This window comes from Haemaphysalis longicornis, unplaced genomic scaffold, assembly GCF_048455015.1.
Source record: "Haemaphysalis longicornis isolate Haplotype H1 unplaced genomic scaffold, Haemaphysalis longicornis Haplotype H1 scaffold_4, whole genome shotgun sequence".
Lineage (NCBI taxonomy): Eukaryota > Metazoa > Arthropoda > Arachnida > Ixodida > Ixodidae > Haemaphysalis > Haemaphysalis longicornis.
The window spans coordinates 183,591,415-183,607,304 of NW_027526361.1; the positions used below are offsets into that span (position 1 = coordinate 183,591,415).

General features: G+C 50.0%; 1 protein-coding gene across 1 annotated transcript in view; it reads left to right on the forward strand.

The window, feature by feature from the left end:
- LOC144180139 (uncharacterized) overlaps positions 1 to 15,890 on the forward strand; it is an 80,981-nt gene that overhangs the window by 32,640 nt on the left and 32,451 nt on the right. Inside the window, exon 4 of the mRNA XM_077708531.1 lies at positions 9,284 to 9,472. Within this exon, the coding sequence (XP_077564657.1) occupies positions 9,284 to 9,472 (189 nt within the window). The remainder of the gene's footprint in view (positions 1 to 9,283; positions 9,473 to 15,890) is intronic.

Genomic DNA, 15,890 nt, shown 5'->3' on the forward strand with positions numbered 1-15,890 from the left:
CAAGCTACAGAGCCTCTTCCAGTTTTTACTCGCCTCACGTGTATTTCCCTACGCCCTGTTTTAGTGGCTATAACCGGAGCACAGCGCAGAGCTGCGGATGTGTCCGTCTTGGGCGCCGCAGCCACCGCAGAATGCCGATTAGCTCCGAAGTCGCCTGAACATCGCGTGATCTCGACCGATGTCCAAGCAACCGTATACGATTGCGACCTCCGCGCACCCCCTTATCTACCTCCGCTCTTCCGGGGAACGGTTAATAAGCTATCGTCAGCGTCAAAGCAGCGCTGACCCAAGTACAATGCAAGACGTGCACGACACCTCGGCCGAAGAATTAGGGTGCGTGTCTGGAAATCTGTCGATGAAGGCGCCTCTCCTTTACCGGCGTTGAATACACAACTAGGGGAAAAAAGGCGGGGGAAGCGGTACAAACCATTTATCAGCCTCTGAGACCCTTCCGTGTCAAAGCTTCTGCCAGAAACGGAAACATTAGAAGATAGCGCTAACCGCGGTGTGCATATGTAAATGCACGTCCAGGAGTAGGCCTTTTCAGAGGCGCTAGCTACTCCACTGCAAACGGCGTAACTGAGAGGTACCTCAACTGATACGCATCGCACCTAGGAAACGCCGGACAAGGCATACCAGGCTGCAGTCGCAACCGGAAAGCGCTTGCTTCAATCGGTTCGCTACGCTTAGCGATCCAAAGCGTCTCCAACAAAACGTGCTGTTGGGCTAGTTGGTACATACTGGATGGGAGGCTTAGTGCAAAAAAGACGAGGGCGGTGGCAGACCGTCCTCGCCTTTCGACAGGCAGAGCGAGACAGGCAAAGCGCCTGTCTGGTCTGCCACCGTCCTCGTATTTTTTGCACTAAGCCTCCCATTCCGAAGTGTCTTATTTTTGTGTCGTGGTTGTGCGGACTTTGGAGGGGAAGCTTCGACGCCATTAGGCATGACACAAAAGGAGGATGCGATAAATCCACTAGCACGCCCGACAAGCCCCGCATCGCCTGATCACAACTTCGCGCCACTCGAAAGAAGGAAGCGGTGGAAATACTCCAAGCGCGGCGGGAACTGTTGCCAGCGGCTGAGCATCGGGCCAGTTCCTTTTGAACAAAATTAGCAGTGGCTTAGCTCGGCTATGCGAGGTTATACGTAGCGTGAGCCAAGGTTCTGCTGGTTATTCTTTAGCTTTCTTAGCTGCTTAGCTGCTTTCTTAGCTGCTTTAGCTTTAGCTGCTTAGCTTTCCCGGTTGTCTAGGATTAGCTTGATTATCGTGCTTACTGCTGCTTCAATTACACACACAGTATGCGCATTATGTGACACATGCATAGTTATCAAGCGGCTACGGCGCAGCGTCGCCAATCGCCCCAGAGCTAAGCTGGTTCCACAGGCGCACGCCGGTGTTGCTGCGACGCACGAGCCATCGGTTCAACACCCGGCCACCCATCGCATGACCATCAAGTGGACCGGGCCGCCACGTGCGGAACGTCGGTCGGCGAAGACGCTGGGCGCGTGGGGTGTGTGAGAGACACCGGGCAGCGAGCAACGTTCTGTGCACCGTGGGACGTCGCTGCTCCATGCGCATGCGCAGCACGGCTCTCCAGGAGCCACGCGAAACCGCTCAACCTCGGCCAGTGTAGCTCGCGCTACAAAAACTAAGCAGAAAGAAAGGTCTTTATTTCCGTAGGAGCTGCTCCTTGCTACCTTTTCCATTTTGGAAGCGCCATGGCAATGCTCTGGTAAATATGAATTGGTTCTCTATTTGGAGCCACGCGAAATGAAGTTGGCCACTTTGGGGCAGTAATAAACTTGTTGTATAGCGGAGGTAAAACAACAGACAGCGCAAGCAAAGTGCTTTCTTTGTCGCCTTCCCTCTTGATTTCATCATAAACGGCGTTCCCTTTTGTAAGCCTTTAAAAACAATGTTCAGCGGCAACTATCATTCATAGCATTTCAACTTGTGTAACTTCCTAAGCTCATAGGTTGTAAGATTTTCGCTTGCTTTCACTTTTAGTGAAAATTTGTGTTCGCAACTTTTTTTCGAACAGTTGAGATCCACCTAATTCCAGCCATACTCCTGCAAAGAAATGGGGAAAGCGAAACAGATTATTTTGAAAACGTGGCCGGTAAATAAATGCGCCTACAAATGTTTCCATTGCAGAAACGTAGGTGACATTCCACTCCCCTGTGCGTACAAGCCGGGCACTTCCTGTGTAACCTGGCGCCATCTGCCGGTTCACTTCGAATTCTGCTAATTAGCAACTGTTAAGTAGAGCCCGCTGTTCGGCCTCGTGGCCTCGAGGTAAACTGGATTAATGGCCTGAGTTCGAGCCCAGCAGTTCTAGCAATTTTTCCGCGGTTGTGTTTTGCAAAAAATATTTTCTTACATCAATTATATGCGTTGTTTTTGTAAATAATGGTGGTTCAGCACATTTTTAGCTCGGTGTAGGTCCGTGATGCGCGGACGATGACCCCGCTGCGGAATGCCACATGACATACTCCGTTTCACCGATTTCGGCAAACCGCATGTGCAGCTTTCCCGCTCATGGCAGTCCTTTCAACAGTCATTACTCTGTAGTCATTTAGCGAAATGTAAACTCTTTTTGCGCAGCTAATACTGGGGGTGAATACCTACTTTGTGCACTGTTTCAAGAGTAGCACATGGCGCGACTGAAGTCCAGAGCCATGGAAAAGAACCCATACAAATGCATGAGGAACAAGATTTGACGGCGAATTACACAAAAAATAGTCATAATCCTTTCGAGTTCTTTTGGTGTCTTCACCTCCACGTTGACTTCTTGCTTTGTGCCAAATGTCACTATCCTGAGGTGGTTTTGCTAGGTTCCTGAGAAGTCAAAATTTTGAGCGAGAAAGCTAGGGATGCCATCTAAAAGAAACGAGTTTTTCTGCTTCGAACTTACTTCATCTCGAAATTCTGTTGTACTGTTTATCCCGCAGTACGTAAACGGTTTTCTGAGAATATTTAGGCGTTCTCTCCTTGTATACAGTCATATTGTATTGCCTCTATTAATGCGCCTTCAAACGGATTATCGCCTTCAAACGGGTGCCCCTGCCAAGCAATTGCTTATTGTCACCAGTCAGGACGGGCTGCTCAATTTGGCCGCCCTCCCCGCCTGAGGACGCTTCGCGCATACAGACGGCCCTCTTAGCGCCGACACACGCTCTGCCTGACAAGCCGGCGTCTTCACACGCCTCTGAGCACAATCCTTGGCCTCCGGGAGCGCGCTGGTGCGCATCCAAAAGACTAGCGCGCACTTTTCGCTCGCATGAGGCGCTTGCGCTTGAACATACGGGTCCGAGACGGGCAGATTCATTAGCTCCGAAATCTGCCAACACCTGCTAACATCACACAGCGCCGCACGGACAACTAGCGAGAAGAAGAAAAAATCGCGGAACGAATTGGACTCGTGGCCTTCGCTGTCGTCACAAATGCCGCGGCAACTCTATTCACTGGCTTAGGCATGTATGGGGGACAGCACACCAACTACTTTCGCTTGTCGACACGTGCGTAGAACCGCGCCAACAAAGGCTCATCGACAAGATGTTTTGTGTACACAGCTGAGGGTGTATATTTTGGCGTTTTTCTTGGAAAAAAAATTAGCAGGGGCTTAGCTCGGCTATGCCAGGATATACGTAGCGTGAGCTAAGGTTCAGCTGGTTATTCTTAGGTTTCCTGGTTGTCTGTCGTTAGCTGATTATCATACTTACTGCTGCTAGAACAATTTCCAATCCAATCAAATCCAATCGCGACGGCGGCGACTCCGGCGCGCCAGCTGTGCGCCGTGAGACGTTACTGCTCCTCGCGCATGCGCAGCATGGCTCTCCAGGAGCCACGCGAAACGGCTCAGCCTAGCTCACGCTACAAAAACTCGTGCACACCCACACACGCGTGAGCGCACTCATGCATACACAACAACAAAAAACCCCGTAATGTTGGTTACGTCATAACGCTGAAATTAACAGGTTTCTCCGCGACGTGCAGATGTATGCACGGATAGCAGAAAACGTTAATGAACAAAGCAACGCACGCTTCGCCGAGAGGCGCACGTGAATCGGATTACCGCGTAGATGTGGGCAGCCATTAATTTTGATGAGGCAAACTCGCGAAACTTCCCAGTCTCCCCGCGATTTGCACGAAACTACGTCAATGCACTTAATTTTCAATTCAAACTCGTTTCTGGTTCGGAGTGACCGCCTGCGAACGGTACGGAACGGTTTACACAAGCCTTTGCAGCCTTTGTTCCTGTTCAGAACACCGCTGAAGGCTCTTAGGCTAATACGCCGGGGTCTCAAATGATCGCCTGCGGCCGATGGGAAAGCGAAACACCTGTGTTCAGATATGCCACCAAATCGCCTACGCCACCAGCTTGAACAGGTCATGTTTTGCGACCTTTTTCTTTTCCCTTTAGTATGGCTGACACGAAACAATTAAAATCGTGAGTCTCTTTATTATGTTATTCAGCGCAGTTCCTGATTTAATGCGACAGAGTGGTTCAAATACGTTCCCAAGGTTTCGAGATGTCCAGTGGCCTAATCTGCCACTCATACGTACAATCACTATTTATTTATTTATTTATTTATTTATTTATTTATTTATTTATTTATTTATTTATTTATTTAAAATTTGACCGGCCAGTCCTCTCGAGGGGAGGGGCGGGAGGGACTGAGTCCAATGACCGTTGCCGCCCAGGAAATTCGGACCGCAATATTTCAAATTCACCGCTAATTATCTTCACCACAAGGTGAGTTCATCTGAACCGCTCACGTTCTTCCCGCTAGACCGCTTCATTTCGCGGGCGACCCGAAAACTCTACGAGGGCGGTCGCAACGATGCGTTGGGCCTACAAGCCCCGTGCAGCCAGGCAGCGCTCTCAGCTCTCTCGGCGCCTTGCATGCACCCGCAATAAGCCCTACACCCTTTGCCGCAACACGGCTGAAAGCGAACCCTGACCACATATGGCTGAAGAAGTCGCAATGGCCAATAGCCAAAGAATTGCCAGTGAATGAGTCCCCGTGAGCGAATGCCCCGCCCATTGCGTGTGTGCGTGCAGGCTGTCGCATTGTGTCCCGGGCCATGGCAACGCAAACAGGCGAAAGCACGTTCTGCTGGTGTTTAGTAGAACTCTAGTAGAGCGCGCTTCTATGGACGGGCGCGGCGACTCGAAGGTTGTCCCACGGCTCGGCACTTCGCCAAACGGCTCGGAAGATCGCGATGGTTCGACCAAAGCCCCTCGTTCAGCGTTCTAGTAAACGATAGCACCTCTTACGTGTGTTGGCGGGGTTGTAAATACCCCACCCCTACATTGCGCAATATGTCTGGCAGCCTTTCCGTGGGCGAGTCGGAGAAAGAGGCTGCTCGCCACTTTTTCCCGCAACCCAGCACGACCCCGGCAGGTCCCGGAGAAGAATATCGCGCATAACGCCCCGTTCACTCGACAGGAATTTGCAATAGCCCTGCAGGCGATAAACTGAAAAGCGCTACAGGCAAAGATGGCCTCACATGGCACATGGTGCAGAACCTCGGTGAAGATGTCAGGATACAGCTGCTGTCTGAATCAGACAATATGTGTGGAGAGGGGGGATGGAGAACTTTAACGAGACCTGACGGAGTGCGTACGTGGTCAGGGTCTACCGTCCAAGACGCCCTTGTTGCGGCCAGCCGTCTTCGCCCTTTCCGCTACCAAATGCTGCGCATCGGGGCAAGAGCTGGGCAGCTCATCCTCCCGCTACTAGCGTGAGGGGTTAGGGGTGGGGGAAGGTGTGGGTTTCGTTGGCATTCTCAGACATTGCGTAAGAGGCTCGGCTTGGCAGTGAGCACGGAAGGGGTCGCATAACTGTAGTTTTCCCTATTCCCAAGGCCCGGAAGGAGATGATGAGTTTCAATAGCATGCGGCCTATCTCGCCGACTTCTACGCTTTGCAAACTACCTGAGTGCACGGATCGAACGAGACTAACTTGGGCACACCGCCGAGGAGCCGCACTATTCCGGTTTTCTACCAGAGCTTTGCACTCCTGGCAGCCTGGTGGAACCGCCACAGACACGTTGAGCACAACCTGCAAACTAAGGCCGTCGTTTTACGCCTCAGTGCTTCACATAGGCCAAACCGGCGGTACATTACAATCTGTGTGTGTAATGCGCTGTCGACAACAGCTTGTTCCAACGAGCCCGCAATTACCACACTTTTTGACGTTCTCTCCCTTCGGTTTCCGTTTCCCATGCAGACAAAGGTGTCACCCCACTACTAATAATGCTCTGCCATGTTATGCTATATATTTATTTATTAGTATTGAGCTCTTACTCCTCCTGTTCTGCAGTATGCTAATCAGTGCTCCCCGAATAATTTTTCCAAACCGGAACATCAGCCGTACGTCCTGCGGACTTTTTTGCTTGCCGTGTTACGTAGTTTACCGCTGATTTCGGTAATAATCACGAGCAGTGCATTGTACCACTCCCCCGCGTGTTTTCCCCTACGTGGGTAGCCACCCGGCCCCAGGTGCCGTCCTTGTGTGGCCCTTCTTTTGCATTGCATGTCCTTCGCAACTCCATTTCTCTTGCTTGGTGTGAGCGGGAATGTGCTGTGCCATAGATTTTATTTGAATGCGTGATGCGGTCTTACTACCCACAAACATGACACCAAACTTTTTTTGTTGTTGTTGTTAGTTTGAGCAGTAATTTAAGATCTACTTCATTATGCTAGGTTGAACGTTGAGGTTCTGTCCCTTCAAGCAATTACCGGAACAATGCAGCCAATGGGAATTTTTTCTCTGTGGTGATAAAGGTAAATAGATACCTTTCATTACTGACAGCGTTCCCGAACTGCCTCCCACAAATTATTTAATATATAGCTATATTGTACTACACTGAAAAAACGATCCCGGATGCGAGGGAAGCACACACAAGCGCTTGTATGTTCTTTCCTTACCGTTATCCTCACTTCTAGCACCGTAGTGCACGCCAAATTTACAGGCATCCAACAGATAACCAAGTTATTCCGAGTGTATAATTGTCGACCTGCCATGTTTCGACCTTCCCTATAAGTTTTCACGAGATTGAAAGGATGCGCTTCATTAGCCAGCCGGACTTGCGACACGCCGAACCAGCCCGAGTTGGTACGACAAGGAATGTTTGTGCCATGTGCCGTATGGCATTATTATCCGTTGCGTATGAAGAGTGGATAACTTGTACCCGAATTAAGCACTAAATAAAAAAGTTGGAACGCGCGAATCCGATGACTAGCTTTTTCATGTATGCGAAATTTGCCCCCCGGCCTCACTTTTCTTGGCTTTTTCTTTTTAAATGCACAAAACCTTAAGGCTTAAAGTGGCATGCTTGTTTCTGGCTGTAATGACCGCCATCGATGCGAATGCATCCCGCTGCGATAGCACTAAATCACGCGGCGCCTATGATGGATCACTCGTTCGCTTATTAAAGATCCAAGTTTGCGTGTAAAGTGTCACTGGGTCTATGCTAGAGGGCGCAGCTATGTTGCATTTTCAATTCGCGGTTCCCGCCCGTCGCCCACTTTCGATCATTAACTTCTTGTCAGGGGGCAAAGGTCGGCGGAGAATTGCGCATTACCATCGCGACGCCACGCGGACGTTGTGGATCCCCCGCCACGACTGCGATGCAATCCCCGCTGCCTCGGGGTTCGGATGGGACGAAACACTTGCGTAAGAATACAGGCGCCTTGTATACCCATGTTCGGACCTTGAAAACGGAAACATGTTAATTCCAGTCAAGGCAATTAGTGAGCGAGCCTCTGCCTGTCGCGAGCCGGTTTCCGGGCAGCGGGAGCGACTCCTTCTGTAATGCAGTCAGCACCTGTGGGTTAGAAAGCGCCGAGAAGTGCATATGGAAGGCTTCGGCTGCATTGCTGCGCGTCGTTATCGGCAAGGTTTTTTTTTTTTTTTTTTTAATGAACAGGGCGTTAGACGTAAGTAATGACTGGGGGCGTGTCGGCACGTGAGCGCCTATTGACGCGGAAATGTGCGGCTCAAAGCAAGCGGCGATCACTTGCGCGAACAGGTTCATCAGTTTTTGCATGCATCACAGGTTGAAAGATTGCTTGGAGATGAGTCTCAATTGCCAACCGTAGACTGTATACGCCATGCATCTCAATGTGTAAGGACTTGCGCAGATGTCTCAATGTGGAGGTTGCTTATCATTGCATTTCTGCGGCGGCAATTCTAATTGCCAACACCTCACTAGAACATCTCATCCTACGTTGTGCGCATCACCTCACTTTTGTTTTAATTCATAGACCTTCATGTTTTTGTTCTCATATGGTGTGGCAAGCTAAGTGAAATAGCTCGGCTAACCTCACCTGTACCATTAAATGCAATCTAATCCTACCTTGCCGTTATGCTTTCATACTACTGACAGTTTTTGTTGCATGTGTGTGCGTGCAGTCTGTGTCAAAATTTTCTAGGCCAAGCCGAAAATGCACAGGCCGAGAAAAATTCAACCCATAAGCTTACGCCCGAGCGGGCAGGAAAATTTTTAGGCCGAATGCTTAAGAAAACCCCTTTGTTTCTTAGTGCCATAAATTATTTTGTCACACTAAAGGTAAAGCTCATTCTTTCTATCCTTTGTGGTTGAGAAAGCTTAGGATTGGCGTAGAAATTTTTCGCAAAGGGTGTACATCTTAGGGGCATCTGGAGATTTGCACCATGGTGCTTGACCGTGGTGTGGCGCAATGCCCACTGCTTCAAAACCAGTGTCCGAGCTCCCGCTTAACGAAAATTTTCACACTTCTAACAAACTCGAGCCCCTTTTCACCAACACTCCGGCTGATCTGAATCTAATTCCTGATTGTGCGACGTAAACGTAGCAGTAGGGTTAAGACGTTTTGTATCGTAAGCTTTGTACCTAGTACTGGAAGCTTTTTGCAGGAGTCAGGCCTTGCCTAATTTACTCACTGAGCATTTATTTTCTGCGCTCTAATTCATCACAGTAAAACACTTTAACGTGCAGCTGTTACGACCGCATCTAAGAATGACCAAGCACAGTCTCACTTAGCTATTCGTACACCGGATCAGGGCATTGGCAGCCATTGGGGGGCACTTAAGTTGCGCCTGTGCATCCAGTGTTTACAGTAACCGAGGCGTAGACTGTTGCCGGAGTGTTACAAAGTGCAATGGGTATTATATCCAAGACTGACGTCTTCTAACCCGCGGTAAGCAAGACTAAAGCGTCGAAATGTATAGAATGTATAATATATAGAACCCGCATCACTGGTTCAAAAGCCACTGGCTGTGTTACTCGCAGAAAAGGAACAGCCTGGTCTTTCGCCGAGTGACGCCATGGAGCTGGGCAGATTCCGCCACGTCCCCTGCTTCCTGCTGGTCCTCTCGCTGGCACTGACCGGAGTGCTGCCCCTGGGCTGCCCGTACGGCGACCCCCGGCACAGCATCTGCCGCTTCCGGCCACAGGCCTGTCCCGGAAAGCAGCTACTACGTGAGTGGCACACATATCTGCACGGTCGGGAATTCTCACTTTTCTAAAGTCGTTTGGGGCTACTTAAACGCAAACATTTTGGTCTGTTTGTGACTCGGTTCAGCCGCCCGGCCAAAGTGAAACAGAAACTGCGCAATAGTCTTATATACCCACAGCCCAATCTAAATTTCCAAGTTTTGTGTCAATGTTCATGCTTGCAACAGTGGCTTACAAGAACAAGACATTGCTCAAATATAAGGCAGAAAATCAATACATAAGTGATATTTGCTGTGTTCCTTTATTTAAAATTAATCGATGTTCGGTTTTTATGAAATACTACATACACTGCAGAGAAAAATATTCACTCCGTCGCGTGCTGTCGCCCACGCCAGTATAGCTCCTGACAGCATTTTAAGAAATCAAACGGCAACAGTAACGAAAGGTTCCACTAGATAGGTTCCACGTTTCGCTTAGAACGCTCGTGGAGTAGGGAAACGTGGTTATATAAATGAGTGAGTAGGGATCGATTCACGTGCGTCTCCGCCGTACGGCAGCGCTGGCATCGAGGCATCTGACTTGGACAGTGGAAAGCGGTAAATTTAAATTGGCTTGAGCAAACCTCTAGCGAGCTGGCTCAGGAACCAGCATCACAGCAACACAAGAAGCCAATCGCTGTCTTTCGTTTTTCGGTGTCCGCTGTGAAGGAAGGAAGGAAGAAGGACTGTTGAATGCCTGCAACAGACACAGTGTGTACAGTGCGCCCGGACGTAGCCACTCGTCGATCCCGACGTCACCCCTACTCGGACCACCCCTTCGCTACTCGCTACGGGGTTGGACGCCGCTACCCCGTAAGGGAGGGCGCCGCCCCGCAGCTTTCGCTCCGGTGCTGCTTTTCGAGGGCCGCCAGGACCTGCTGGATGGCTGATATTGGGTGTCCTTGTCATAAATGCGCAGTGCTTCTTGGATCCACGGCGGTAGGTCTGTCCTGGTTGCCGCCTCGTTAGGTCGCACTACACAGTCCCACAACAAGTGGGTGGTCAAGGCCTTAGCATTGTCACACAACACGCACGTGTCGTCTGTATAGAGTTCTGGCTTGCTGTGTTTCATGACGACCGGGGTCATCAGTGAATTTGTCTGCAGCTGTCTGAACGTGGACGCTTCCTCCCTGCAGGTTAGCTCGGGGTGAGGCGGTGCCAGCACCCTCCTGCTATTTCTATAATATTTGGTGACACCCTGAAAGGTATCGTACCTGTCGGTCCACCACTCTGCAGACGGTACCACTGCTGCCGCGCGGCCATTTAATCCTAGTGAGACTGCGTTCGCCGTCTCGTTGTGGTTGGTGGCGACTCCGAGTTCCGATATCTCGTTCCCCGCGTGGGAGGGGAACCACTTGATTGTCACCTTGCGTCCAACGATGTTCACCCGCTCGAGCACCCGCACTGCTCCATAGCACAGCCTACCCTCGGCGAAATTGCGCACCGCACTCTTTGAGTCGCTAAGCACCGTCGTCGTCTCTGGGTCCGCGATGGCCAGGGCGATGGCCAGCTCTTCCGCTCACTGTCCGTCTTTCGCGACGATGCTCGCGGCGTTCACCGTGACTCCCACCTTCCCGTCTATCACCACCGCCGCGAAGCACCGGCCACCGCGGCGTCGACGAATCTGGTGCCCGGAACGTTCAGGTGCTGCTCCAACACAGCCTTCGCTCTGGCCGCTCTCCGCTGTGAACTCGTGGATGAAAGCGGTGACTCCCAGTGAATCTGCCAAACAAAGAAGCTCCAGACAGGTAAAATGCTTCTGCCAGCCAAGGTGCACCAAACTGACTGCTCCGCGCGACTACCGTCCTATAGTCCGCTGCCGTGCAATCGTCAAAGCCCAGAGCAGCAAGCGCGGCCACCCTTCCCCGCCATGGAGATTCCAACCTCTGCCGCCGTGGGTCTCATCTGAGTGGGTAGCATAAACGAGCAATTTTTTAAAAGCTACTGGTCAGCCTGGGATAAAACAAGACGTAATGTGCCGAAATAAAATACGACATTTCAACAAATTGGGAGCGGATAGGACACGGTCACACTCTTAAATTCCTGCGCGGCCATTTAATTTCAAAACATTGACACAACTGTGCCGTGGTGCCATTTGTCCACCGTTCACGCTCCAACATTACAGTTCAGGAGTTCACTTTTAATTTAACGCTTACAAGTTTTACTTCGCGCGCAGAGCGTCCGCTGTCAGGCGCGTGACGCGCACTGCTGCCAGGCGGTGTAGTGTAAGGGTGGCACGCATGGGAACCTTTTTAGGGGTGAGCCTCGGTCGAGAATTACGGGGCTAAGGTGGCGAAAACCGCGCCGTAGCCATGTATGCGTGACGCCAGAAATGTGTGCGCAATATTTCAATTAGCTGCGAACGCGGATATGCTGCATTCGCTCCGAAAGCGGGTACGTGTCGGCCTGCGGGTATTCGTTGGACTAGCGTCTCTATTGGCTGCGCACGTGACTACGCGCCGGTCCGACGTCCCCACCGACTGTTACGCGAGATGTGGCTGAAAATAAATGCTGATTACGAATTATACATCTTTATTTGGCAAGCGGGGGCCGGTGGCCTAAGAAAAGATATGAAAATGTCGAAATGTAACCAGCCGCCGGAGGGCTGGCGAAGACAGGATGGACGCGGATATGCCATGGCCCGACGTTATAACTCCTGATGTGCACAGTTTGAGGTCTAACGTATTCAACCGCTGCCAGAAGCTTTACGTACAATAAGTTTGGCGTTGCTTGGTACGTCGTTAGCCTGAACGATAACTTTTCCTGGGCTGAACGATAGCATAAACCTAACAAGAGCGATCTTGCCAATATTACTAAGAGCGATTGCCCCATTAAGCTAATAACAAAGGATAGAAGAAAAGAACTCAAGGGTAAAAATGATAATGATGAAAAGGTAGAAATTCGGTCTGTTAGTGGTGTCGCATGTTTCGCGACATCATACCATCAGCAAAGCTTAACTCAACCAGCACAAAATTTAGCGACACTAAATTTCGCGACATTACCCGTTGACATAACTCAAAGAGCAGTAATTCTCGCGCATTCTCACACCTCAAGAGAAAGTATCGTTGTCACGATGGCTTTTTTTATAAATCTTTCTCTGCAAGAGATGGCAGCAACCTGCTGCCATCCCTCCACTTAGGGGACGTACGTACATGCATATTTTTGCAGTTGTCAACGCGTCTGATAACTTCAGCGTTACGTTGCGTTCGTAACCAGCTATAGCCACCAAGAAGTAATTTCTACGTTGAGGAATTGCAAGAATGCCCGGCATTCCACGATGGGAATAGGCAAAATTTTGGTATTCCTCGAAATTGAATTGCGTTCTTCGAAATGAATTGAAATAGAATGGGGCTGCCCATTCTCCAACACTGATACCTACGCCGTCGTGAAAGCTTAATTTGCTTCTCTTGTTTGTGCACGGTAGCTGATTGTGTTTGAAGGTCAAGCGTACCGGTGAACATATAAATTGACTTCGATATCTGATTATGCAGGTAGCCCAGTGCGATAACAACATACGAGTGAAACAGATAAACACAGTCGTTTTACCGTGTTCGTCGAAATAGCGCTAACGGCGGCGTCAGCCTTAACCTTAGGAAAATAAAACGAAGACAAGCGTCCCCTCACGATTTTCTTGCTGGCAATGAAGGAAACTGATTAGCGTGCTAAAAAATAGGATGTAGAAGAAAATCCGCGTGCTTTTAGTGCATTTCTCGAGAAAGTAATGGCCGTCTACCTTCCCATCTTAACCATTTCTACAAAAGACGTTGTCCCCTCGCACGTAGCCCCGAGTCACCCCAGCCGCCTCTGCCGCCTGCTACATCTCTCCAGCATTGCGCCTGTTCGTTAAACACGCACGCTTGCTGTCACACCACACATACCAGCATACGCAAGCCACACCAGAATCAAATTCAAGATCATTGCCCACGGCTAGGAATATTTTGGACGCATGTAAAGACTTGAAATTCACAACTAGTCTTCAAAGCCTTCTAACACACAAAAATAAACTGAACCCTGCAGCACCGCCGACGTTACCACGCGTTAGGTCTGCCGCCTGTGTGCGTCGATGCAATCCTCCCAACAATGCAATCCCCCCGACAATGCAATCCTCGCGCCGTGGCTCCCGCCCAGTTGCATGCTTTCGCGCTGTACGACGCGTCAGCCTTGTCAGCGCCACTTGGCAGGCAAAATAGCGATCGAAGCTTCCGCAGTCCAAGAAGGAGCTTCTTAACTGACCATACACGTCGGCTGTGGCGATTGCATCACACTGCGGTTCTATCGAAGGCCACTGGACCCAACAAAAGGAGGCTCGGGCCGTCCCACTGATAAGTGCCCGCGGAGGCCTTTTGTCCAGTCAGAGCGACGTGCCAGCCGCGGGGTTTCTGTGCAGGAAGGGTCGTGGACACGACACGCCCTCGTCGGCTCCCAGCGTGATCGCGCTATAAAAAGGCACCACGCGCGTCTGCGCGACGCTGCGCCGGCGCCTTTATTTGCGATGTCAACACACTGGGCCGTTCTCCACGTGGGCGGAGAAACGAGCTAACGGGGCGAATGTTACATACACAAGGGAGAAAGGAAGTGCTGGACTGTTTCATACCAAGAAGCTGTTCCGGCATTCTTGTAAGCCCTGCCTGTGGCGCACGCTTAAATTGATTTCGCATTATTCGCCGGAAAATAGACCACTAGCTTAAATAGACCACTAGCTTAAAGATAGACCACTTTAAAAATAGACCACTTAAATAGACCACTAGCTCAAAAAATAGACCACTAGCTTCGAAAAATAGACCACTAGCTTAAAGCAGGAAGATGCCACAATATAAGCCGTAGCGCGCTGGCTGGCCGCGATAGTTATCCCGGCGCGGCCGGCTTAAAAGCGTGCCCGAAGGCTAGTCGCTATTCAGAACGGCTGCGCCGTTTCACGCATTCTTTTCGTGATTCTTGTGGGGCCAGTGTACGTGCTGTTTTATAGTTTGCAAATTAAATACCACAGCCGCTAAATTTTATACCGTTTCGGGGCTTAAAATTTGTTGTTGCGATAAGATGGTAGTAGAGACAAGCTAAAACGGTAAATTAAATTGGACTTCCGTAAACGTTTAGATTTCTGCAAGTCGAGCTGGTACTTATTCTGAGCGGTCAAGAGCTACAAATTTCTTGTATATTATTCCTCAGCATGAATTCCGGCTTGGCGAAGCAGCCCATTAAGCTTAAGCATTTGGCGGCTCTCCATTTTTCAAATGCCTGAGGGAATCGGCGCTTCCGGACACACATGTAATACAATCTTTTCGCTCTCCAGATGTGGAGGTCTACATGACACTCCGTAGATTTGCGCTGGAGTTTAATTAATTCATTCACTTAATAATATTAGAATACCATTTGTTAAAGAAAGCATCCAAGCTTCATTCTTTTTTGTCGCGAGCATTGAGAGCGTACGCATGGCCCGTGGCGATTTCGATCAACACTCATTGAAACAGAAGCAAGTGGTGGAATTCAAAATACGCGTGTGTATCTTTTAAAGATAAATTTCGCATCATGCGCCACAATCTAGTCCACAATCTTCATTTTCTCTGCCCGCTTGGCCCTCTTCACGACATTTACCCACAAAACCTCACTTCTACACAACAGACATAGCCCCTAGAATTCGTTCCCGTCAATACAGATTGACACAGATTCAGAACCTCTCAATTAATTTCCACATAAACAGTGCAAAACTTTGTGTAAGAACTGTTATTTCACAATAAATTGAGTAAGAGGCCGTCAGGCCTGGGTGTATTCCACTTCCCTCCGCGGTGTCTCAGTGGCTAATGCGTTGTGCCGATGAACACGAGGACGCGGGTTCGATTCGCGGCCACGGTGGCTGGTTTTCTGGTAGAGGCGAAAAGCGAGAACGCCCGTGTGTACGAGATTTCGGCGCAAGTTACAGATCCCCACGTAGTCAAAATTAATCCCGAGCCCTCCACTACGGCGCGCCTCATCGCCAGCGTTGCGTCGGAGCGTTAAACCCCACAACCAACCAATCTGTTTCACCTCTCTGTACTTGCAATACAGCTGGCGTGGACTGGAATCGAACCCCAAACCTTACCTTCAGTTCACTTTGGAAAACTTTTTACAGGTGTTTACGCATGGAGTCCATCATGACATGTGTTTGCTAGGTAAAGGCTTGAACCCATACGCTTTCACCAGTCGTTTGCCATGCGCCCTCGTCGTTCGCGTAAGGTGACGGCGTGCATATATGTGACCCACCTGCTTTTCTAACTAACTGGCGCATCATGTTGCTGCACCGGCCGGTCTTTCCGTCCCACTGGATTATTCATCTACAAGGGCTGCACACCGCCGCTGCTCAGGCGTTGCGTCCTTGTGATATCTTTAAATAAATTGCTATCTTGCTGTTATATATTATCTTTATCTTT